Below are 24255 nucleotides of genomic sequence, written 5' to 3'. Positions count from 1 at the left end.
AAAGCAGTAGATGCAATTTGTCGGGCCTTCTTCTAGACGACGGAGGATACTTGTAACATTGCAAAATGCTTGATTACTTACCATTGTATAGATATAGATATAGATATATATACAATACAGGTATAGCATAGACTCCTATTAGAAGATATTGATATAGCTAGAATAGACAGTTATGGATATAGATAGATTTGGACTGAGCCACCAAGGCATATTTTACATGGCCTGTGTATTCGTTACTCCAACTATCTGATTCTCTTGCTGCTGCACAGCCGTTACTAGGCCTCTAACTAGTACTTCACTGTACCATGCCAATGCTAACACTTGGAGGTGTTGCTTGCAGATTTGAGCTGTTTGGGGGACCAAACCACTTTGCATCATTTCCTCTGTAGCTTAATACTATTGCAGGTCTTAACTTTGTTTCCATCACCCCGAGGCTTAAACGCTACATGGTCTAGCGTGTATCGCCAAACTCTTGGAAAGTTGGAAGTGACCCATTTAGACCTGATAGTCTGATCACTTCCTAATCACAAGACATCATCATTCAAAAATGTCTTCTTGTCTCGCTCCGAAGAGTAAACATACATAGTCTTCTTTTCAAAAGGTTTGACATATATGGTCCTGACCACCAATGCAGATAATTTGCTATCAAAATCTTTTAAAAAAATGGAGTCGGTTTTAGGCAGAAGAGATTGTTTACTAGATACTCGTAACATTAGAGGACGTGTATTTAGTACTACTAGATGCGACGAGAAATCCATGATCTCCCTTTACTGTGTTTGCAGGACTATATGGACGACATGGAGGAAGTAACTCTGCCCACAGGCGAACAACACCTTACATCCGCGGTGCCGGAGAGGTGCTATTAGCCGTTCGTAAGAAGCTCGGTGTTGGTGATGGCGAGAAGGCCTTGGGGAAGGTTCAAGTGTTGCTTCCTCGAAAAAAAGGTTCAAGTGTCGCAGACAAGTTAAACCTCGCAATCACCCAAGCCAGAATGCCCAAACTATGTGTTTTATGGATGGTCAGTTAGACCTTAGCCCATTATTGGAAGGATTCGACGATTGTAAGAATTTTTTGGTGGTAAGTTACCCACAACAATGACCGATGATCTTATTCTTTGTGTGGATATAGCCGTTTCCTCATATCAACTCCGTTCCCATAATAGATGGTTTGTGATTGGGATGTTTTTTTTTGCGAGATTTGTGATTGGGATGTTAAACATATTGTAACGTGACAAACTATGTCACGCATATAATTCTCTCTCCCTCTTATTCCTTCTTGTAGCCCAAGTCATATCTGTAGACTGTAGACTAGATAGATTAGGGGCAGTGCTACGCGTCTGCCTGGTGATAAACTGGTTAGATCAGCCGCCGATGTTTATCCCGCGTACCATTCATGGAGTGCATTGTTGTCATGTTGTGTATGATCTCTTCAATAAAAACATTTGTTTGGCAGTTATCAGGTGATGCTGCGTTGCAGACCTGCTGTGCCTCATAGCTCGTTTGCCCAATAGAATTATATAAGCAGCAAAAGCCAACTGTCATCTATTCCTGTGTTATGTTAGTGCATGTTAATGCAGATATTAATCAGCTCTTAATGTACTCCCTCTTGGATAATGCAAGTTGCCCACGTGTTCCTAAGTTTAACTTGAATCACAGATTTCTTGTAAAATACTTCGTTTATAGTTAATCGATTATGAGTACAGAACACAAAAGTTATAATCTTGAACACATAGTCATTGCATGGTTATGTATCATAATTGATCCGTTTCCTCCTTCCCTGACATATACCTTGGCCCACCCCTCTTTGCCCTCATGTCTGCCTGTGCTTTTCAACCCATCATTTCGAAATGTCATAAGTTCCTAAAGGTTGGAGGGCTAGGACCCTCTCGTTGTCCTTCTCACCATTGTTCTTGACTCCTTCGCCACATATTGTATATCAATCTTTGTTACCCAAAAAGGTCCCCAAAGCAGTAGATGCAATTTGTCGGGCCTTCTTCTAGACGGCGGAGGATACTTGTAACATTGCAAAATGCTTGATTACTTACCATTGTATTGATATAGATATAGATATATACAATACAGGTATAGCATACACTCCTAGAAGATATTGATATAACTAGAATAGACAGTTATGGATATAGATAGATTTGGACTGAGCCACCAAGGCATATTTTATTACATGGCATGTGTATTCGTTACTCCAACTATCTGATTCTCTTGCTGCTGCACAGCCGTTACTAGGCCACTAACTACTTTACTGTACCATGCCAATGCTAACACTTGGAGGTATTGCTTGCAGATTTGAGCTGCTTGGGGGACCAAACTAGGGCTGGACAAAAAGCTTGAAGCTCGGTGAGTCTAATGAGCGCTCACCTGCTCGACTCGTTTGAGCTCGGCTCGTTTTCTTAATGAACCGAGCCGAGCAGCAATTTTTGCTCGTTAACACTAACGAGTTAAGCGATCGAGATTGCGATTTTCGTGAGCTACTCGTTAAGCTCGGTAGTAGCATGATTTTGTTCATTAAAGAGAATTTTTCGGTGACTTCGATCACTCATAAGTCTATGGACGGGCTATTTCCCACATTCACATCTTTCTCGTCTTCCCATATTCTTGATTTATTGAATCATACTGGCTGGACCTATCTATGTTTGTAATTACATGCATGTGATGTATCTTATCTACTAATGCATTTTTCTAACGAGCTTAACAATCTCACGAACATGTAATGAACTGAGCCAATCTTTATATTTAGCTCGTTATCCTTAAAATAACGAGCTTAACAATCCGAGCCTTAACGTTCATGAACCTTAACGAGCCGAGTCTTAACAAGCCGAGTAGCTCGTTAGTCCAGCCCTAGACCAAACCACTTTGCATCATTTCCTCTGTAGCTCAATACTATTGCAGGTCTTAGCTTTGTTTCCATCACCCCGAGGCTTAAACGCTACATGGTCTAGCGTGTATCGCCAAACTCTTGGAAAGTTGGAAGTGGCCCATTTAGACCTGATAGTCTGATCACTTCCTAATCACAAGACATCATCATTCAAAAATGTCTTCTTGTCTCGCTCCGAAGAGTAAACATACATAGTCTTCTTTTCAAAAGGTTTGACATATATGGTCCTGACCACCAATGCAGATAATTTGCTATCAAAATCTTTTAAAAAAATGGAGTCGGTTTTAGGCAGAAGAGATTGTTTACTAGATACTCGTAACATTAGACGATGTGTATTTAGTATTACTAGATGCGACGAGAAATCCATGATCTCCCTTACTGTGTTTGCGGGACTATATGGACGATGTGGAGGAAGTAACTCTGTCCATAGGCGAACAACAGCTTACATTCGTGGTGCCGGAGAGGTGCTATTAGTCGTCCGTAAGAAGCTCGGTGTTGGTGATGGCGAGAAGGCCTTGGGGAAGGTTCAAGTGTTGCTTCCTCGAAAAAAAGGTTCAAGTGTTGCAGACAAGTTAAACCTCGCAATCACCCAAGCCAGAATGCCCAAACTATGTGTTTTATGGATGGTCAGTTAGACCTTAGCCCATTATTGGAACGATTTGACGATTTGTAAGAATTTTTTGTGGGAAGATACCCACAACAATGACCGATGATCTTATTCTTGGTGTGGATATAACCGTTTCCTCATATCAACTATGTTTCCATAATAGATGGTTTGTGATTGGGATGTTCTTTTTTTGCGAGATTTGTGATTAGGATGTTAAACATATTGTAACGTGACTGTAATTCTCTCTCCCTCTTATTCCTTCTTGTAGCCCAAGTCATATCTGTAGACTAGAGAAATTAGGGGCAGTGCTGCGTCTGCCGCGTGATAAACTGCTTAGATCAGCCGCCTTGGTAGCCATCGGATGCTGCTAGAGATAGCCGTCTGATCTACCGTCCCAGCCAACCAAGGACCTTTGCAACAACTAGCTTGTTGCGTTCAGGGGCTTTGCAACAAGGGCCTTTTTGCAAAGGTCCACCGAGACAACACGACTGCCCCGCCATGGCCTGAGCGCCTCGGCTATGGAGCGCCGCTGGCCACCGGAGTTGCCGCGCCTCCTCCGACCTAGCACCCCAAGCAGTTGCCTCTACTCCAGCACGAGGGCGACGAGCTCTCACACCGGCACTCCTCTAGCGATTTCTGCAACTAGAGCTATGTTTCTGAAACAGTCATCGTGTTTGTTACGGCATATCTCTCTCAAGGTAGTTTTGGTGATTGATGACAACATGTTTGCGGACTAATCATGTGCTTTGAATAGTTCACAGATTCACCCCTGGCACGATACGTTTTCTTCCCTTCGGAGTGTCCTTCAAGACGGTGTAGCTCTTTCGTTTCTCTCTCGGTGGACTAGTTGCGTAGAGGGCACCGTACTATCAAGAGGGGGTCCGCTGGGGTATTGCATGGGTGGAATCAACACGTACACATCAGCTTCTCACCCTCCGAGCTTTTCCATTCCATTGAAGAGATCTCTCCGCTTTTCTTTGTCCTGTCTGGGTCCCAGCGGTAGTACCGCGCAACCCAGCCGTAGTACCGCTGAGGAGCCACAAGCGGCAGTACCGCTCCACAGCGGTAGTACCGCCCGTGACTCCACAATAGTAGTACTGCTGGGGTGCCTGGCACCACCGCCTCATCCTCAGCATCTTTGGAGAGATTTTCTCTCTCTCTCTCTTCAGTGTCCCAGCGGTAGTACCGCACTACCAGCGGTAGTACGGCCGAAGGGTCACAAGCGGCAGTTCCGCTCCACAGCGGTAGTACCGCCCGTGACCCTGCTGCCGTAGTACCGCTGGGCTGTCTGGCTCCTACCGCCTCGACTCGAGGGGTCTTTTTCTCGTGTCGGGTTTTGCGGCACTAGTTGCGGTTGTAGAGGCAGTAGTACCGTTTCAGGAGCGCTAGTACCGCCCCTACCACCGCGGTAGTACCGCGTTGGGTCCTATTCCCTACTAGTCTCCTCTGCGCGGTAGTGCCGCTGGCTGGTGCAGCAGTACCGCTGACCTAGCGGTAGTACCGCCCCCTCTTAGCGGTAGTACCGCCCTGTGCGGGGCTGGTTGGTGAGGGGCAACGGCTGGATTGTTGCCCCCACTATAAAAAGGGGTCCCCTTCTTCCCTTTGACCTACCTCTTCCCCCCTCAAGCTCCATTTATTGCTCAAGCTCCATTAAATACTCCAAGCTCCATTTTCGCCTGATCTATCTCTCTAGCTAATCAAACTTGTTGATTTGCTCGGGAGTGGTTGAGAAGGCCCCGATCTACACTTCCACCAAGGGATTTTCGATTCCCCCATTCATCCCTAGCGGATCTTGTTACTCTTGGGTGTTTGAGCACCCTAGACGGTTGAGGTCACCACGGAGCCATATTCCATTGTGGTGAAGCTTCGTGGTTTTGTTGGGAGCCTCCGATTAAGTTGTGGAGATTGCCCCAACCTTATTTGTAAAGGTTCGGTTGCCGCCTTCAAGGGCACCAATAGTGGAATCACGGCATCTCGCATTGTGTGAGGGCGTGAGGAGAATACGGTGGCCCTAGTGGCTTCTTGGGGAGCATTGTGCCTCCATACCGCTCTAACGGAGACGTACTTCCCCTCAAAAGGAAGGAACTTCGGTAACACATCCTCGTCTTCACCGGATCCACTCTTGGTTATCTCTTACCTTTACTTGTGCAAGCTCTTTAGTGTTACTTCTCTTGCTTGCTTGTATGCTTGTTGTTATTGCATCATATAGGTTGCTCACCTAGTTGCACATCTAGACAACCTACTTTGATGCAAAGTTTAATTTGGTAAAGAAAAGTAAAAATTGGTAGTTGCCTATTCACCCCCCTCTAGTCAACCATATTGATCCTTTCAATTGGTATCAGAGCCTCGTCTCTTTATTAAGGACTTTACCGTCCAAAGAATATGGTTGATACCGTAGACGGTGTGGAGGAACACTCCGGTGTGAATCCGATCTCGTCTACGGGCGATGGGGGAACCTTGGTCTCTCGTGAGGAGTTCAATGTGGCCTTAGAAACATTGAAGACCTCCATGACGACTGAGGTTGAACGCATGTTTACTAAATTTCTTGAGGGGCTTAAACTTTCCACCGCACCGTTGAAAGTGGGTGATCCCACCAACAAGGTGACGAATGTTATCCCCGACAAGGGGGAAGCTAGTAGTGAAAAGGCTCCATCTTATAGTGGTAAAAATGGCACCGGCATCTTTGCTCATGTAGAACCACCACTTGTTTATGGTGGACTGGTTCCTTCTACTCAAAAACTAGATCCCGTTGCTGAAAAAACTTCACCATCGTACCGTTTTTTTTTTGAAACAAGACCTCTGTTGCAGAAACCTTGTGAAACAATACGCCTGTTGCAAAAAAAACTGCCTGCATGGGACTGGTGGCCAGCGTGAGCGCTTAATCAAAATCGATCTGACGGCTACGCAGGCGGCGGACGCTCCGCGTGCATCAGTCGGCCGGCTGAGGGATAGCGTTTTCCATAGATTAGTTAGGAGTTCTCTCTGTTTAATCTTCTATCTAGTCTTATGTTTCTATTCAACCGTAACCACCTTCAGCCTCAACTCCCAAGTATCCGGGAAACTTACCAGAACCAACTACATCATATACATGGCGTTAACATTTCCGTTATTTTAATAATGTGTTGGCAGGTTCTTCAATTAAAGACCTGTTGACTCGGATATCATAATGAATTCATACTCCAGCCAGCCAGTAGCTTCAAAAGTCCGGATGGAGAGATGTGGCCAATATATTTCAACATGGGAGTCTGTGATAAGATAACCTCTCCAGGTTTAATGTGGATCTACGGGTTACTTGCAGGTTTTAGCGTTGTGTTATGTTGCAGGCACTAGCCAGTTAGCTAGTGAATGTTGCAACGTAATGAGATGATTGAAATTTTTGAAAATCTAGCATATTGCACGCACAACAGAAACAAGTAGAACACATAACTCAGGGTACAATACAAAACAGTACGCACAGAAAACTCGGTTGTTTTTCCACCATGGCGAGCACAGCATGCACACACACTGGATCACGAGATGAAATGCTCGATACGAGTTGATCAGATCCTAGCCCTAGGAGCTGGGTGGATGCATGGTGCATCAATGGAGTCATCTAGGGCAGGGGCAGATGGCCGAGGCGCAGCGTGGGCCGGAGCAGGAGCGGCTGCTTCCTCGGGATGACGAGCCCCTCCCCCTCCTCCATGTCCAGCGGCGGGGCGGGCACCTCCCAGTCGAAGCACTGCACCAGGGCCGCCAGGAACGCCGGCACGGCCAGCAGGGCCATGCCCATGCCGGGGCACGCGCGCCGCCCGCTCCCGAACGGCATCAGCTGCGGGTGCTGCCCCTTGGGGTCCACGCCCTCGCCGGCCCCGCCCGGCATGAACCGCTCCGGCCGGAACTCCAGCGGGTGCTCCCACCACGCCGCGTCGCGCCCGATGGAGTAGATGTTGAAGAAGACGGACGTCCCGGCCGGGATGGTGTAGCCGCGCACCCGGATCGGCTCCACCGCCTCCCGGTGCGCGATCACCGCCGGCGGGCGCAGCCGCAGCGTCTCCTTGAGCACCGCCTGCAGGTACGGCATCTGCGCCACGTCCGGCTCGCCCACCACCCGGGACCTCCCCACCACGGCGTCCAGCTCCGCCCGCAGCTTCTGCATGCAGTCCGGGTGCGTCAGCAGCTCCGCCAGCATCCACTCCACGGTCGTCGCCGTCGTGTCCGACCCGGCCGTGAAGATGTCCTGTTCGTTTCATTCAACACAATGGGTTCAAGCTCACCTCACTCGGATGGATGCACAACAGGGAGGAGAGGACAAGGGAGTACTCACGAGGACGAAGGCCTTGATGTTGTCCCGGGTGAGCTTGACCTCGGCGGCCGGGTCCGCGGCGGCGTCCATGAGGATGTCGAGCAGGTCCTTGGTCTTGCCCCCGTCGGCACCGTCGCGCCACTCCTTCTCCTTGGCCCGGATGATGGACTCGAGCAGCGCGTCGAACCGGGCGTGCACGCCGCGGGTCCGCCGGGACAGCCCCTGCAGGTCCCAGCCGCGGAACAGCGCGACGTAGTCCTCGAGGTTGAAGGCGCCGACCAGCTCGGCCACCTGCTTGGCGCAGTCGCGGGCCAGGTCGGCCATGTCGCCAGGCAGCGCGCTGGCGACCATCCGCATCATGGAGTTGTTCGACAGCCGGATGAGCTGCGCGCTCACGTCCAGCGCCTCGCCGCTCGCGGCCGCCGCGGCGGCCGCGCCCATGACGCCGGCGAGCTCGGCGGCGCGGACGGGGCGGAGCAGGTCGATGGTGCGCGGGCCGAGCAGCTCGGACATGCAGAGGCGCTTCATGAAGCGCCAGTGCGGGCCGTAGGGCGCGAAGGCGAAGCCGGAGGAGCCGTAGGCGAGCTGCCGCGTGACGGCCGTCTGCGGCCGCTCCGGGATGCTGCCCTCGAACTTGAGCACGTCACGGGCGGCGTCGGCGGAGCCGACGACGACGCAGTGCGTGGAGGGGCCGAGGCGGAGGTAGACGAGCGGGCCGTGGCGGGCGAGGATGCGGTGGAACGCGCGGTGCGGGGGCTCGCGGATCAGGTGGAGGTGGCCGATGAGCGGCAGCTCCACGGGGCTCGGGGGAAGGCGGCCGTGCTTGGCATTCCCGCCATGCCTCCTGACCAGCGTGCCGACCAGGAAGACGGCGACGACGGCGGCGACGAGCAGTGGCGCTGCGCTGTCGGCGACCACTCCCACTCCCACTGACGCCATGGCGCCCACTGCACTACCTCGTCCGCGGTCGTGTGATCCGTGTCGTGCGCCTGCTGCCAAATGTAGCGCCTATCGGTCGGCCATTTATGGCCCGTTCGGCCGGCGGTGGGTCGCTGGCCGCTGCAAACCCACGCCACGCGACGCACCAAACAAGCACGCGCACGCGCCGCCCGCCCGTGGTGGGAAGAGATTAGAAAGGTTAGCCATGCATATGCTGGTCTCACTTTCCATTGTCTCGCTTCAGCAGTCTCCATTGTCTCCCTTTACCGCTTGTGAAGGCCACACTTTCACTGTCCGACGAAATGGCCGGCCGACAAGAGCGCTCCGTATTGGATTTCTGCTAGATTTCCTACAGAACTATACTGTAGCTTTTTCAGGCGAGTTTGTCTTTGTTGATTATTGATTTTTAGAGGAAAATTATTGAATATTATTGATGATAAGGGAAAGAAGCCGGTTGGTTGCTGCTACTGTTCCTCTGAGGTGTCGACCGGACCAGGCCAGGTAGGAATGTCTAGACGGACCGAACCACCTGATGGATGGCTGAAAGTTAGGCGTCTCGAACACGCACACTCTACTCTTTCGCAAAGGTCTGGATCAAGTTTGTCCGGGCGCAAAAATCAATTCTAGATCTTTATTGTTCTGCTTCAGGCCAACTTGTCAGTGTGCAAAAATCGAGTACTTTCTTCAACCCAAGTACGGAGACTAATGCTAAGGCCAGTGGCGGAGCTTGGGACACATCTTAGGAGGGGCAAATGGGTTGGGGAGGGAGGGGGGGCAACCAACATCAGGTTTAGGCTAGATTTCTATGAATCCATGGGCAATTTACTCATGATAATATGAACAAATCTCCTGTGAGGGGGGCGATGGCCTAGCTTGATCTTCACTAAGCTCCAACATCAGGTTTAGGCTAGATTTCTATGAATCTATGGGCAATTTACTCATGATAATATGAACAAATCTCCTGTGGGGGGGGGGGGGGGGGGGGGCGATGGCCTAGCTTGATCTTCACTAAGCTCCGCCACTGGTTAAGGCCGAAGTTTGCTCAATTCTAGATATTATGACCGAGGCATTGAATGATAGATACTTGGGTCTTCCATCTACTCTGGGTGTTGATAAAAGTGATAATTTCCAATACCTGATTGATAGATTGGTTCAGAGATTAATGGGGTGGAAGGAGAGATGCCTTTCCTCTGGAGGAAAAGAAGTGCTCTTGAAATCCATAGCTCAAGCCATACCGACTTACGCGATGTCTGTCTTCAAAATTCCTAAAAAAAATTGTAAAGGAATTACAGATGCGATGTCTCGGTTTTGGTGGGGTGATGATGCAACGAATAGAAAGATGCATTGGTTCGCGTGGCGAAAGATGTGCATACCAAAGAAATATGAAGGTATGGGATTTAAGGACATCCACTGTTTCAACCTTGCACTTCTTGCAAAACAAGCCTAGCGTCTTATTGATAGCCCATATTCATTATGTGCAACTATTCTGAAAGCTAAGTACTACCCAGAAGGAAACCTACCGGAGGCAACTTTAAAGCCAAAATCATCTTTCACATGGCAAAGCATTATGGCCGGGGTAGACACATTGAGGCGTGGGTATATTTGGAGGATTGGAGGTGGTCAAAAGGTGAATATATGGGAGGATTCGTGGATTCCTCAATCGCCCAACGAAAAAAGTGCTAACTATCAGGGGTAGTAACTTAATATCCCGAGTTTGCGACCTCATTGATCCGGTGACTAGAGATTGGGATATACAGTTGGTGAACCAAACATTCTGGAATGTGGACGTTCACAGGATCCTGGCTATACCCTTACCTTTATATGAAATGTCAGATTTTATTGCATGGAGCCCTACCAAGAACAGTATCTTCTCAGTGCGATCAGCTTATCAAATTGAATGGAATTTCCAGTTTGGTGCTCTGAATCATAATAATGCGGGTCCATCATCACCTGATAAGAAGTGGAATTTGATTTGGAGCTTAGAATGCCCAGCAAAAATTAAAATATTTACATGGCGGCTCCTACATGCTGCTCTCCCATGTCGAGCAGTCCTTGCTTCTAAGCACATGAAGGTTAAAATTCAGTGCCCAGAATGCAGGCTGGGACCTGACAGTATACAACACTTACTGTTTGATTGTCCAAGATCAGTACAGGTTTAGAGACAATTGGGGCTGTGTTAGATAGTAAAGAAGAAGTGCACAAAATACAAGTCCGGAGAGGAAGTGATGCACGAGCTGTTGCATATGGAAGATACGGAATTCTATATCTTGAGATTTCTAAAACCGAGAGAGATGGTAGCCACTGCAGCTTGGTATTTATGGTTTGAACACCGTAAAGTTTACCATGGAGAAGAAATTCAAACACCCACTCGGATCGCCCTAGCTGTTCGAGGACTGGCGGCAAATTTCAGCATCGCATATTCACCAAAAGCCAAACTCCGGCCGGGCATTTGGGAAAAGCCACCAAAGGGATACATGAAATTAAATGTTGATGCGGGGTTTGATCAAGATCTACTTGAAGGATCCGTGGGGGCAATCATTCGTGATCAAAGTGAACAATTCATTGCTGCGGCGAATGAAAAAATAGGCATTTGTTTTGATTCCTTCACTGCAAAGGCTCTGGCTGTCAGGTTTGGGCTGAACCTTGCGAGAACAGTCGGATGTAGCAGGATTGTGGTAAGCTCGGACAGCTTGGAATTAGTGGAAGCCCTAAAAAACGACAACTCTTCTTCGGTTGCTTCTGCTATTATTGACGATTGTTTTTTCATGTCCTCTGATTTCAACCATGTTACTTATGATCATTGTAATAGAGAGAGTAATAAAGTAGCCCATGAGCTTGCTAGACTAGTTAAGTTTTCTCCTTCTAGTTGCTGAATGGATTCAGCGCCTCCTGCGGTGCTCTCTTTTCTTGTAAACGATACCACTGTACTTGCTTCTGAATAGAGGAGGAGATGTTCTGTCAAAAAAAAAAGTTGTCCGGGCGCATTTTATCGTCCAACGCCATACCCTATTTATCCGCGGACATATTACATCAAAAACACACATTCATGCGCCCTCCCACGATACTAGATGCATCAACGGGACGAAAGCTAGTCAGAAACATCTTATTTCATCTTCAAAGATACGCCCCCGCTTCACCTAGGCTTGCTGAGTGGGACACAGACCCTACCCAAACTCAAAATTATAACTAAAAACAGAGCAACATCCCTCCCACCAGCAAGTACCTGGGTCCACCGCGCCTCTCCATGGCCCTAATGCATCTCTAGCTGATCCCTAAAAACGGTTAGAGGAGTAAAATTCCAATTTTATTAGTCTAACCGAGACCTATCGAACACGTAAAGCGGTTAGTGAAGTAAAAAAAATTACTCCACGCCGCCCCGAGCTACTAAAGGTACTCCTCCACTGAGTAAAAGACGTGCACACCTCTCCGCCTCCCCCAACCCAATCCTCTGGCGCCCACACCTCGCCGGCGATCCACGCACCTCCGCCCACGCTGATATGGCTGGATCTCGCGGCCCTCGTTCCCCGTCGCCCATTTGCAGTGCGGATTCGCGCCACCACGAGCGCGGCATTGACCCATCTACCTCCCCCCGCTGCGACGCTTCCTCCAGTCGTGTTGCCCCATTTGCCTCCCACAACCGCCTGCCCGACTTCCCTAAGCTCCCTCCATCACTGCCACAAAGGTCGTACGGTCGGTGAGCGGCAGCATGCCTTGGGGACGTCGGTGGCCGAGATTATGAACTGGCACACCCACAATAAGTTGTGGCTTGGGAGCTTCCACTCCGCCGAGCAGGCCGCCCACGAGTACGACATCTGATATGTGCGTCTGCACGGCGCTTACAGCCAGCGAAACTTCGACTTCAGAGAGATGCCGCGGCTGGATCCCGTCAACCCGATGATGGTCTCCGCGCGGGAGGTGAGGGAGTACCGGGAGGTGAGGCATCACTTGGCGGCGAAGGTCTCCGACGAGGCGTACATGGTGGAGCTTCGCCGCCTCTACCTAGAGCAAGTGGAGGCAGAGCGCCGCCTGTACAAGCAGCTAGCGGCAGGGGGCGAAGGTCATCGTCATGTCCAACAATGACGAAGACGGCAAGTGGCAACAGAGGCGGCAACGGAGGCAACGAAGGTGGCAACAGAGGCAACATATGTGGCAGGAATGAAGTCACCAGCATCTTCGGTGGCGGCAGGAACGAAGTCACCAGCATCTTCGGCGGCAACAACATCTTTGACGACCCAGACGACGGCCAAGGCCTAGACCCCATGATTGGTGGGTTGTACAGAGTCGAGTGGAAAGAGATCGCCAAAGGTAGCCATTAAAATTAGTAAGTTCTACACGTAGTTTTGGTTAAATTAGTAAGTTTTACACTAAGTTTTTCTGAATAAGTACTTCTTTGAATTGAATTTGTGTTTCTTTGCTTCGAATTGGTTTTGTACTTCACTAAGTTTATGAAACGGCTAAAAATGTTCAAAATTTTAAAAAAATAAAAATAGTTCACTAACGATTAATCCACCACTTACTCTCAAATTTAGAAGATCAGATAGAGATGCCTTAAGGCCACCCGGGATGAGGCACACCGGCGGCAACGTCGACGGGTGTCAGCTACCCTAATCGTCTTAAAGCATCTCCAGCCGTTGCCCCCCCCCCCTCCCTCCCCCTTCCCCCTCAGGAGACATAAAAATCGCCGCCTGGGGACGATCCGGCGGTAGAATCGGCGCTGGGGGCGGTTGGGCATCCAGCCGTTGCCCCCAGGTCACCCCTAGCCGCCGATATCGGCCCATTCGCGACCGCTTTACGGCCCAGATAAATAGAAAAATGGCCCGATATCTGCGAGAAACGACCCATATTCGGCGTAGTTCGGCATTGAATTCTCAGCATAAATAATTTTTTTATCACATAGTTCATCATAAAAAAATCAAATAATTCAACAAAATAGTGCAACAACAAATAGTTCAATACAAATTATATAGTTCAACAAATAAAAACTCATATTTCATCACACTTCGAGCCCGGCGTCGCCCTTGATCCTCCATAGGTGCTTCACCAGATCCTGCTGCAGTTGATGATGCACTTGTGGGTCTCGGATCTCCTGACGCATACTGAGGTAGGCAGTCTAGATTGCCGGTAGCTGGTGATCAACTTCGGCTAGAGGACCCTGCCTGTAGTATGGTTCAGTGTCAAACACTAGCTCTTCCTACTCGCTCTCGATGATCATGTTGTGCAAGATGACACAACAAGTCATTATCTCCCACATTTGATCTTTCGACCAGGTCTGAGCAGGGTATCGGACAACAGCAAATCGAGATTGGAGCACACCAAATGCCCGCTCGACATCCTCCTGCAAGCCTCCCGCACCTTGGCAAAGTGGGACTTCTTGCCTCCTGGCACGGCGTTTTGAGATAATCTTCACAAATGTAGACCATCTCGAATAGATGCCATCAGCTAGGTAGTACCGCTTGTTGTAGTGCCGTCCATTGACCTCGAAGTTCACTGGAGGAGAATGACCTTCAACAAGCTTGGCAAAGACAGGGGAGCACTGCAGCACGTTGATGTCATTGTGAGTTCCCGGCATACCAAAGAAGGAGTGCCAAATCCAGAGGTCCTGTGTTGCCACCGCCTGAAGGATCACACTGCAACCGCTTTTGGCGCCTTTATACATCCCCTGCCAAGCAAATGGGCAGTTCTTCCATTTCCAATGCATGCAGTCGATGCTTCCAAGCATCCCAGGAAATTCTCTTGCTACATTCTATGCTAGGATCCGAGCAGTGTCTTCCGCATTGGGTGTTCGCAAGTATTGCGGTCCAAACACTGCCACCACTACCCGACATAACTTGTAGAAACACTCAATGGTGGTGGACTCGGCCATGCGCCCATAGTCGTCGAGTAAATCATCGGGAGCTCTGTGTGCAAGCATCCTCATTGCTGTCGTGCACTTCTGGATTGAGGTGAGTCCAAGTTTGCCAGTGCAATCCTTCTTGCACTTGAAGTAGTTGTCGAACTCCCGGATGAAATTCACAATCCCTAGGAAAAGCTTTCAGCTCATCCGATAATGGCGCCGAAATGTTTTGCCGCCGTGCAGTGGAGCATCGGCGAAGTAGTCGGAGTAGAGCATGCAGTAGCCCTCGAGAAGATGCCGGTTCTTTGCTTTCATCCGCCCCGACGCCGAGCCACCTCGCCGCGGCTTTTCATTGCTCGCCAGCAGGTCGCCAAGGGCGGCGAGAACCATGCGATGTTCCTCTTCCTGGACGTCGGCCTCGGCTTCCTCCTCCAGCAGCGCGGCGAGCGCTTTCTCGTCGTCCGAGTCCATTGCCCAGGCAGGCAAATCGCCGAACACCTTGCAGACACGTGGGCACGTACCCGTCGCTACACCGCCCCTCCGCGGCCGGAAACGCCGGAAAAATCGCCCAGCCGGTGGTGGAGAGGCTGCCTCGGTGAAACCTCTGCTCTTTTTCCGGCGGGGATGGGCTATCTAGCGGTGGCGGGCGATGGGTAGTGCCAGGATCAGCCAGTTGGCGGCCGAGCGCGCGGGGGTGGGAGGCGAATCTGGAAAAAAGATTTGACTTTTCGCCTGACGGTGTGGGCCAGACGTGCTTTTCCCTTGCGCCGGATCCCCCGAGCGCCCCCCAGTGTGCCGGATTCGGCCTGCGATCGCCGAGCCCAAGAACGGGCTGAGCCGACGGATTTCGGCGTCCTGGGAACGCGACTGGGACGTTTTTTTGACGCCAGCACCGAAAAAGTTGCCTGAGGGACTTGTTGAGGGCGCAGGTGGAGATGCTCTTATTCGCTAGAGCCGCCACACGATAGAGGTACGCGTACAGAGGCTTCGCGGTTCATATTTATCTTGGCCTGTTCAAAACGGTAAGTCGTGCCCATGGAAATGGCTTGCTGGTGATACAAATCATGTATTTTTTTTCACGTTTGATTGAAGTGGCTCATGATGTCTGCATGTCCTTTTTCTCCTCGTGTTCGAGAGCAGCCAGAGTGAGCATCTACAAACCCTGCATTTCCTTTTTCATACGTACAGAGTGAGCAGGAGGAGTTTTTGCATGACGTGAGACAGATTCTGCTCTAGAAGAAGAGCTTCTCTTGAGAGCCTCTATAGCAAGACACAGCAAATAGGGCCGCAAAAGCGAAAGTGCCTTTCTGCTCCCGAGCTCATTTGAGCTCGGTGAACAGTAAAATCGAAAAAAAATCAAAAAAAATTCAAAAAATTTCAATTTTTTTTTGAAGAAACATTGACAAAAGTTCTAAGTTCTTGCAAAAATTCATCATGAAATTACATTCCTGTAAGGCGTGGCAAAAAAACAAATTCAGTGCTCCAAAATGCTGTTAAAAGTAGCTTTTTCAGAGTACTGATTTTGTTTTTTTTGCCACGCCTTCTAGAAATGTGATTTTATGATGAATTTTTGCAAGCATTTAAAATTTTTGTCAATGTTTCTCCCAAAAAATTTGGTTTTTTTGAAATTTTTTTGATTTAGTTTTGATTTTACTGTTCACCCGGGCTCATTTAAGCTCGGGTGCAGAAACTCCGCGTCCCCGCAAAAGCGGGTATTGATTGGGCAGCCCTCAAATTTTGTTCTCTGCATCCACATATCTTATAGTTTGGATCTTAAAATCATATAAAACATGCAAAGGATTGATCTACATACGATGTAGATCAACTACCCTACACTGTCCTACTCGTTGTCCTCGTCGAAGATGTCCGCGGTCTCTGTGCCGGGCTCCGAGTACATGGGTGGCAGCCGCTACTCCCCCTCCTGCTCCGGCTTCAGCTCCTCCTCCGCTTCCAGTTCGGCGAAAAGCGCGTCGATCGCCGCCCGTTCTTGCCGAATGAACTGTCGGTTGGCCTCGGCATAGGCTTCATCCTAGATGGACTCCAGGATGGCAGTCTGCTCCGTCATTTCCTCCACTTGGGCGACCTCGTACTCCGCCAAGGCATCCGCCATGGCGAAGCCAGTAACTGGCACCGGCTCCTGCTACTCCTCCTCTGCTTCGTCTCCTGCCCCGGCTCCTCCTTCTCCCCTGGCTTCGACGAATCCGGAGGCAGGCCCACTACCAACCGAGCGGCGCGCCTAGCTCAGATCTCCTTTAGCAACTGAATGCTTGGGCTTAAGCATAGCGTAGGTCGTATTCTTCTGCTAGGGCATGGCGGAGCCGAACTGTGAAAGGGAGAGCGGAAGTGAGTGTGGACAGCGGCGAGAAGTGGATGGATGGGATTGGGCTGGCGGCGCAAATAGGAGGGGGGCGGATGTGGCTAGGGCTGGGGATGTCGTCCGACTTAAATAGCCGAGCCCCTGGCCCTCAGGTAGCGAGCAGTAGCGACGCGGCGCGGCATTCACACCCCCCGCTAGAGAAGACGCCCACCGGACCGTTGAGTTTCCAAGCATTTGCGTGTGGAGCCTGACTGCAAGCACGACATGACAGACACGTCCGAGCCGCCCTATATCTATTCCATATTTGGGCTGAATATAAAGGGTGTCGGTCTGCCCAGGCCGGTTTGAGACGTGCAGGTGGGTCAGGGTTTTTTTTTTGACTGGTCGGCTTTAGATGCTCTAAACATGGCAGGGAAGCTGAAGAACGTTACACTGAAAACCCAAAACCCAAAGCACTCGTGGTACCACCTACTACCTACCAACCACGCGCCGTACGCGGTGGCACGAGGACGGGAGGGCAGCTCCATACCGAACCGGGCGACGATGGCCCGACGCGGCCGTCGGCTGCTTGCCGTCGGCGGACGGCGACGTCCAGGCAAAGAGACAAAAGTTGCCTTGGCCGCCGTCGCGTCGGGCCGTTGGGCACAGGATTGGCGTATCACTATACTAGATTGTACTACGAGTGTTTTGCTTAATTTATTTATTCTGAGCGTCTATCGACTTCAACAACGCAGCTGGTGGCCATCTAGCTGACCGGGATTTTACAAGCGTCGGACCGTGTTCATCATAAAGCAGTACTAGCACAGAGTCTGCAAGAGTGTGTGGAATGGATGAATGCCCAGGTTTCTACCATATGCCTCCGTGTCGGCGGCCGCGGCACGACGAGATCCGCCGGTGCCGCCTTGCCGGCCGACCAGGGCTGCCAGCGGCCACAAAGCAAAGCAGAAGCAGAGCTGCCGGCCGGCCAGGGCTGCCAGCGGCCACAAAGCAAAGCAGAAGCAAAGCTGCTGCTCCGCCGGGGCCTCTGAAACTCTCGTGCTGCTGCCAATGTTCTGTAGTAGTGCTGGTAACAAGGAGCTCCTAGAGCATGGACATGAGGCCCTCGAGGCTCTCGTACCGGAGGTGCTTCTTCTTCAGCCGCCTGCGCCGCGTGTTGCTCGCCCTGCCAAAACCACAGCCCAGCTGCTTAGAAACACCAAGGTGGATGGATGCAGGAGAGCGATGCTCTGTGTATCAGGATGGGTGCATCACTAGTGTGGACGTGTTTATGCAACTGTCGGAGTGCTGCCGCGCTCACCAGTACTGGTTGTGGAACACCACGTTGTCCGTGGGCACGTGCTTCCCGTCGTCGTTCCGGTTCCACTGATACACGGCGTGCGTCCGGTTTATCAACTGCAGGGTCGAGTGGCCGTAGCTCGCCTCCCTGAACGCGGAGTAGTCCGGCTGCGGATCACTGAACCTACGAACATTCAATGAGAAAGCATTGTAAGAGTGCGGTAAGCAGAGTCTAATACTACCAAGGTGCGTCAGCTTTGGGGTGATGTGTTCGGTCCTCTTACCTCCAGGCGAGTCCTTCCTGGTTGCCTCCATCGCCGACCGTGATGTACACAGGAGCGGATTTGTCAGGCACGGGGTATCGGTTCCCCGATGTTACGTTGTAGTTGATATTAGATATCCGGTACTGCAAGTGGTACATATAGAAGTATCATGAGAAATCAAAGCTCAGATCTCTTTGAATAGAACAAATAGACTTGCGTAATTTCATCTGATTCGACTATGAAAGATGAAAATGTAAAATTATTCAGATCAAAGTCGGCAATTTGTTCAAAAAGGAGGGTGCGCTCGAGAACAGACTGAAGAGTTTACCGATCTCTCATAGGCATGGACATGACCTGCAAATACCAAGTCCACCTTGTACTTGACAAACCACTTCTCGAAAGCAGCCCTCATACTCTCGCCCTCCATAAAATGCGCATCATTGCTGTTGTACATGGGAGCATGCATGAGAACAATAAGCCAAGGTGTCTTCTCCCTGTCCACGCGCTTGAGTTCGCCCTTCAGCCACATCCATTGGGGAGTGTATTTTACTATAAACACCACATGCAAGTTTACAAAACATACTTGTGTCAGAATAGCATATCCGACAAAACCATCAACGGTATACACTCTGAAAGGAACATTCAGTTGTCGAATAAAGTACGCTTCTAAAATATAATATATAATGGTCAGAACATGCTGTCAGTGTAGAACTTGTGCGTCTAACCATTAAGCATAGCATCTCAAATCAAAGTTGCCAAACCCGGACCGATTAGGATATACGATTGACATTTACATCAGAGTTTTGAAAAGGTGGTAATGGTGTGACCCCATTCCCTGTACTACGACTCATTCGAACCACGACTCTGGTAACTGTACTACAAGTTTCAACGAACGTCTTATTTGCTACAAGAACTGTATCATGAAGAGAATAAAATGGTCAATGGCAGTTTCAGACTTTGAAAGTAGAGACGCTTTTTAGATTTCTACCTTCTATCGCTGTGTATTGAGCTACAGTAAAAGTTTCAAGTGTATCGAAAGGCAAATGACTACTTCACTGGTATTTACATTACCAGTTGTATCATTAAGCACACGATAACCCGTCAAAAAAATTAGAACATGACAAGACCATATTATTGACTTTACCCCTGCTTGACCCATGCTTTGGACAAAGGCCAAGCACTTGGAAATCCCAATCGCTACTGCCAACATCACATCCTCGTTCTTTATCAGAAACTTCATGCAGAAATGAAACAGAGCAAGTAGGAAGGAACTTACCAAAAGGAGAATAGCTGGAGAGCACGATAATATGAGCAGATGCACGCCTGACTGCATACCACATTGGGGAGCTGCTCTTCGATGCCAAATATGGTGTTGAATATCTATGCAGATATGGCTTAAATGTAGAAGTTTCTCCCTGAAATATGAATAGGGCCAGAGTTATGAAGTGAGAAGTGTGACTCGGTCCTTTCAGAGACGTCAATAAAGCAAAAGCTCAAGACTTGTTAAGCTCAGCTAATTAAAAGTTCAAAGGGAAACACAATGTTGTTCTGAACAAAAAGGCTAAGGTTCTAAGCATATAGCCTTGATACTGTGGACCCACACAGCCATAATTATGTAGCAAGACAGCTACAACCAACATTGTGTGCCAGCTGAATCTAATCATATATTCGCAAAAGGTAATTCCATAAATATTGGGAATATGCAATATGGTTCACGAAATGGACAGTGTTTCCTGTTCCCAATTCAATAGAGGTATATTGCAAAGAAAAAAATGTAGATGCATGAAACATGCCAACGGCTTTGTCAATCAGTTCTGTCTTGTAGATACATTTTGAGCTTTCACTAGCAAAATTTTGCCAACATGAGGAGATAACATCATAACATACCAGATCAGGCCTGTATTCTATTTCATGATTTCCAGAATTCCAGATCCATGGTTGATATGCAGTGCTACGTTCAACAAATCGACCCCAAGAATCCCAACGAATACCATCATTATGTTGATATCTATCAGCATATGACAAATCCCCAACAAATAGAACACTTTCTCCTCCGCTTTTCAAATAATGTTGAAGAGTTGATAGAGAATTGAATGTTTGCCCCAGATCACCTAGCAAAATAGAGCCAGAAAAAATAGGATAAAATTGCCTGAGTCACTAACTACTAGGTATATATCTAACCTATTGGTTGGCATCCCTAATAATCATTTGATCTACTGTGGCTTTTTTCTTTTATCCTGACAGTGACACAACAGTTCTCTAGAATTTGGACATTAAGAGATATATGGTGAGCACAGACTATGCTTACTTGAATTAAAATGTTAGTAGTGCATATGTGTAAAGTGAAAAGCATGAATTTAGAGCTAACTAGCTGAATTCCCTGCTCAAGCGCCCTAGAACCCTGGCTACAGAAAATGCTGTGGAGGTCCAAAGTAATGCAAGACAGCTATGAGACAAAAAATTAAAGAACAGAAGACAAACCTATGATGCCAAATGTGTATGATGCATCTATGTCAATTGCTGGAGGTGTTTGAAACCAAAATTCTCGAGCTGAATCTCCGGTACCTATCTTGTAATAATATTTAGTGTTGTACTGCAAACCAAAAACGTAATTAGAATTTTGCATCAGACAATTAATACAAGATTGTTTGCCCAAACCAAAATAGTACAAGATTAGGTACAAACATAACTCAACTGGGCTGGCACGCCTACAGTCCACAGGTACAAGAAGATGTGGTGAATAAATTTCTATAGAGGACATCATGTTCAAATAGAAGAACCCAATACTGTTGAAATATGGTGTCCATTCTTTGGCCACTCCTGTTTTGCTTAATGGTTGTCGGTAAAGTACATCTCTTATGAAACTTTTTTTTCTTAAAGGTGGCTAATTTGGATATGTGCACTCTTGATGAACAAGATAAATGGTGTACAGCGGAGAAAACTGTTGCAACTTGAGCTCCCATATTTGGCAGAACATATATCATAACAGTAAGGGAAATAAATTTCATATAAGAATACAAAGCAAACCAAAAAGGACATCAAAATACCTCAAGGCCATCAACAAGGCAATGGTGTATGTATCCAGATTTATAGTCGTAAAATGTATAATTTGTCATTGTCCCTTCGGCCTTCTGATCATAGCGGTTCTCTTCTTTACTGTAAAACACTTGACTTGGCGCAGGCTCCGATGGAGTGACCCATGATATTATAACAGCCTTTCCATCATAGTCACCTTGCGTGATATGAACCTGAAAGCAGAACAAGCGGTGAGTACATTACCCGAGCACTAGTGATGATGAACTGGTATATCTATTAGCGTAGTTGCGTACCTGCTGTGGAGCATTGTAGCCCTTGGGAGTCGCAAACCACTCGCTGTCTAGAGGCATATCGGTAGACGGGAACTCCGAGCGCACATAGGAGCTCGTGCGGCGAGAGGAAACGCCATTAACCAGGCACAACAGAACATGTAACGATAACGCCGCAAAGCCCAATCCCCTCATCTGTTCAGAGCAACGCGGATGCCGCCCTCAGCGTGGAAACTCACCTGCAAACAGAGCACGTATGAGATTCCCGTGATCTGAACAATGACAGACCGACAGAGAGCTGAGATGCATAAAAGAATAACAAAACAGTCACGACATCTTGCAAGATCTCAGTCAATTTGACATCACAGCTGCGCTTGTGGATCTAGAGCAAACCCGCGGGTCGATATAAACCGAAACCAACACCAGCTCCTCACTTGCCAAACCACTACAAACAATCACTCGTCTCCAATAATATAAATTACTAGCATAATAATGAGCTCACTTCACTTGTCTGCTTGCCAAGTACCAAGTCAAAGTCAACAACCTGCGAGATGCTAAAACCAAGATGTCGCGTGTCCCCCGCCGCGCCATCGATTAATGCTAATTCCGCGGATCGGCTGATCCGGGTAACCGCCCCCGTCCTTCACCCTCTCCCAAAGCCATCAAATCGAGCGGGCGGGCCTACCCTACCAATCAAGCCATCGAACGCCAGCACGCCGCGCGGAGACACGGAACTTACGGAGAGGGGGAACCCGGAGCCCCGCCACGCGTGATCCGGGCAACCCGCCCCGCCCCGCCGCGAGCGAGCGAGCGGGACCTACCGGAGACGGGCGGCGCGAGAGGAGGGGACGGGGGCAGGGGGTTCGCTTACCGTCGCGGAGGGAGGGGAGCGGGCAGGGAGGCGCTGGAGCGGGAGCGGGGAGAGGGTGGCGGCGGGGGTTGTAGAGGACGAGGTGGTGGCGTGGCGGCGGCGTCGCCTCGTCGGAGCGTGTGGCAGGGGAGAGAGGCCGGGCGAGGCAAGCAAGTCCGGTGGAGGAGAGAAGGCGACGGCTGTGACACTGACAGACCGACGAAGGACGGACTCCTGCGTCAGGGTTGTTGCGCGGGCCCCGTCGGATGACGTCCGGGCTGGCTCCTGCGCGTGTCCATCCTGCCCGGCCCGCGTTGGTTCCGCTGTTGGGCTACCCGGCTGCTCGGGAGAAAGCGGGCTGGCCCAAACATAGCTGTTTTCCAAAGTGTCTCGCAAAAAAGAAACTGTTCACCAAAGTTTTGTGTTTTATTTTGCCAGCGTCGTAGGAGGTAGGTTTGTGCCCTTGTTGCAGATCCGATTATTCGAATCCGGTGAGTTTATGTTGTTTTTATTGGTTTGGTTTTTTGCGGAGTTGGAATTTTACCTCGAAGCCATGGCGAAGACCTGGTGGTCCGATGGCCTTGCGCTTCTAGGGAACACCCCTCGGCACAAGTACATTCACCGCTCAGGGCTTACCGTCTTTTTGGATGAGCGACTCAAGGGCCTTTCGAATACCTTTATTAGTAATCAAGTCCATGCGGATGAAATAGCAGTTGTATCGCCCTTTTAGCCAATTGCAACATCTTTACTGAGAGCATTTCGTCTTGTAGAGCTTCATGATACCATGTCTCCAGCAGATATTAATGTAACTCTTAGTCATATGACACCCCTCCCATACCCCCTCGCGATCGCCAACCATGGTGGGCAGCCAGCCGACACGGCGACGTTCTACCCTAGACCCTTAGTAGACCTTCCGCGGACCGACGACGTGATTAGCCACCATGATCCACAATCCAAACTTTGGTGTGTAGGTACCACAAATTTGCATACCCTGATTCGCAATTCTATAATTAGTGTAAAAATTATTTTTCTAGGCTTCCTAACTTAAAAAAATTATTTTTGTGCATAATTTGTATTGAAGTCTGTTTGTACTCCCTCCGTTCCTAAATACTTGTCTTTCTAGACATTTCAAATGACTACTACATACGGATGTATGTAGACATATTTTAGAGTGTAGATTCACTCATTTTGCTCCGTATGTAGTCACTTGTTGAAATGCCTAGAAAGACAAGTATTTAGGAACGGAGGGAGTATATAGCAAGTGTATTTTATTGCTACATTTTCATATATATATATATATGTTTTTTATATTCATGCATAAACTTTTATATGTTCGACAGTCTGTACATTATGAGTGTGATATTTTCCATCCAACTATCTTATCTTCTTGAGTTTTTTTAAATCTTGAATAAGTTGGAATAATTCTCTCTCCAGCCTTTTCTGGATTTTAGGGCTAATTGTTTGGTCTGTAGTGTTGTGAAGTACATTCATCACTTCCATAACTTTTGAAGTTCCTCGTGGGATGCCTCTCTTAACTAGACATTACGAATCACATTTTTATTTAGTACATTGTTGCTCAAAAAAATATGTCATGTTAAAGTGGTGCATTGGGGTGACTTTAGTTTCAGCTCCACCTATGGGTGGGATTATCTTCAAGGTTTTCATGTCTGTTAGCCAAGATTGTCCATTATAGCG

At 48.9% G+C, this 24255-nt stretch overlaps 2 protein-coding genes across 2 annotated transcripts; both read right to left on the bottom strand.

Moving 5' to 3' along the window:
* Nucleotides 1-6902: 6902 nt before the first annotated feature.
* Nucleotides 6903-8791, bottom strand: LOC125524944 (cytochrome P450 93G2-like). The gene is made up of 2 exons (XM_048689972.1): nt 7800-8791; nt 6903-7712 (listed from the first exon to the last, which is right to left on the bottom strand). The coding sequence occupies exons 1-2, from the start codon at nt 8715-8717 to the stop codon at nt 7089-7091; spliced, it is 1542 nt and encodes a 513-aa protein (XP_048545929.1). The 5' UTR covers nt 8718-8791; the 3' UTR covers nt 6903-7088.
* Nucleotides 8792-17552: 8761 nt separating this feature from the next.
* LOC125519671 (phosphoenolpyruvate phosphatase-like) lies at nt 17553-22785 on the bottom strand. The gene is made up of 10 exons (XM_048684402.1): nt 22582-22785; nt 21735-21949; nt 21453-21653; nt 20887-20998; nt 20293-20516; nt 19682-19820; nt 18734-18954; nt 18427-18548; nt 18165-18326; nt 17553-18029 (listed from the first exon to the last, which is right to left on the bottom strand). The coding sequence occupies exons 2-10, from the start codon at nt 21903-21905 to the stop codon at nt 17948-17950; spliced, it is 1434 nt and encodes a 477-aa protein (XP_048540359.1). The 5' UTR covers nt 21906-21949; nt 22582-22785; the 3' UTR covers nt 17553-17947.
* Nucleotides 22786-24255: the final 1470 nt, after the last annotated feature.

The sequence above is a fragment of the Triticum urartu genome, chromosome 7 (genome assembly GCF_003073215.2).
Source record: "Triticum urartu cultivar G1812 chromosome 7, Tu2.1, whole genome shotgun sequence".
Lineage (NCBI taxonomy): Eukaryota > Viridiplantae > Streptophyta > Magnoliopsida > Poales > Poaceae > Triticum > Triticum urartu.
Note: the sequence above shows the minus strand (reverse complement) of the source record. Positions and strands in the feature narration are given on the sequence as shown.

Bases quoted from the DNA above. Each gene is read 5' to 3' on its own strand.
- LOC125524944 (XM_048689972.1), bottom strand. From the start codon at position 8,717: ATGGCGTCAGTGGGAGTGGGAGTGGTCGCCGACAGCGCAGCGCCACTG. The intron at 7,713-7,799 runs GTGAGTACTCCC...TGAAACGAACAG, and splicing joins ACATCAAGGCCTTCGTCCTC to GACATCTTCACGGCCGGGTC.
- LOC125519671 (XM_048684402.1), bottom strand. From the start codon at position 21,905: ATGAGGGGATTGGGCTTTGCGGCGTTATCGTTACATGTTCTGTTGTGC. The intron at 20,517-20,886 runs GTTTGTCTTCTG...CTATTTTGCTAG, and splicing joins ATACACATTTGGCATCATAG to GTGATCTGGGGCAAACATTC. The intron at 19,821-20,292 runs GTATGTTATGAT...TTCATATTTCAG, and splicing joins TAGAATACAGGCCTGATCTG to GGAGAAACTTCTACATTTAA.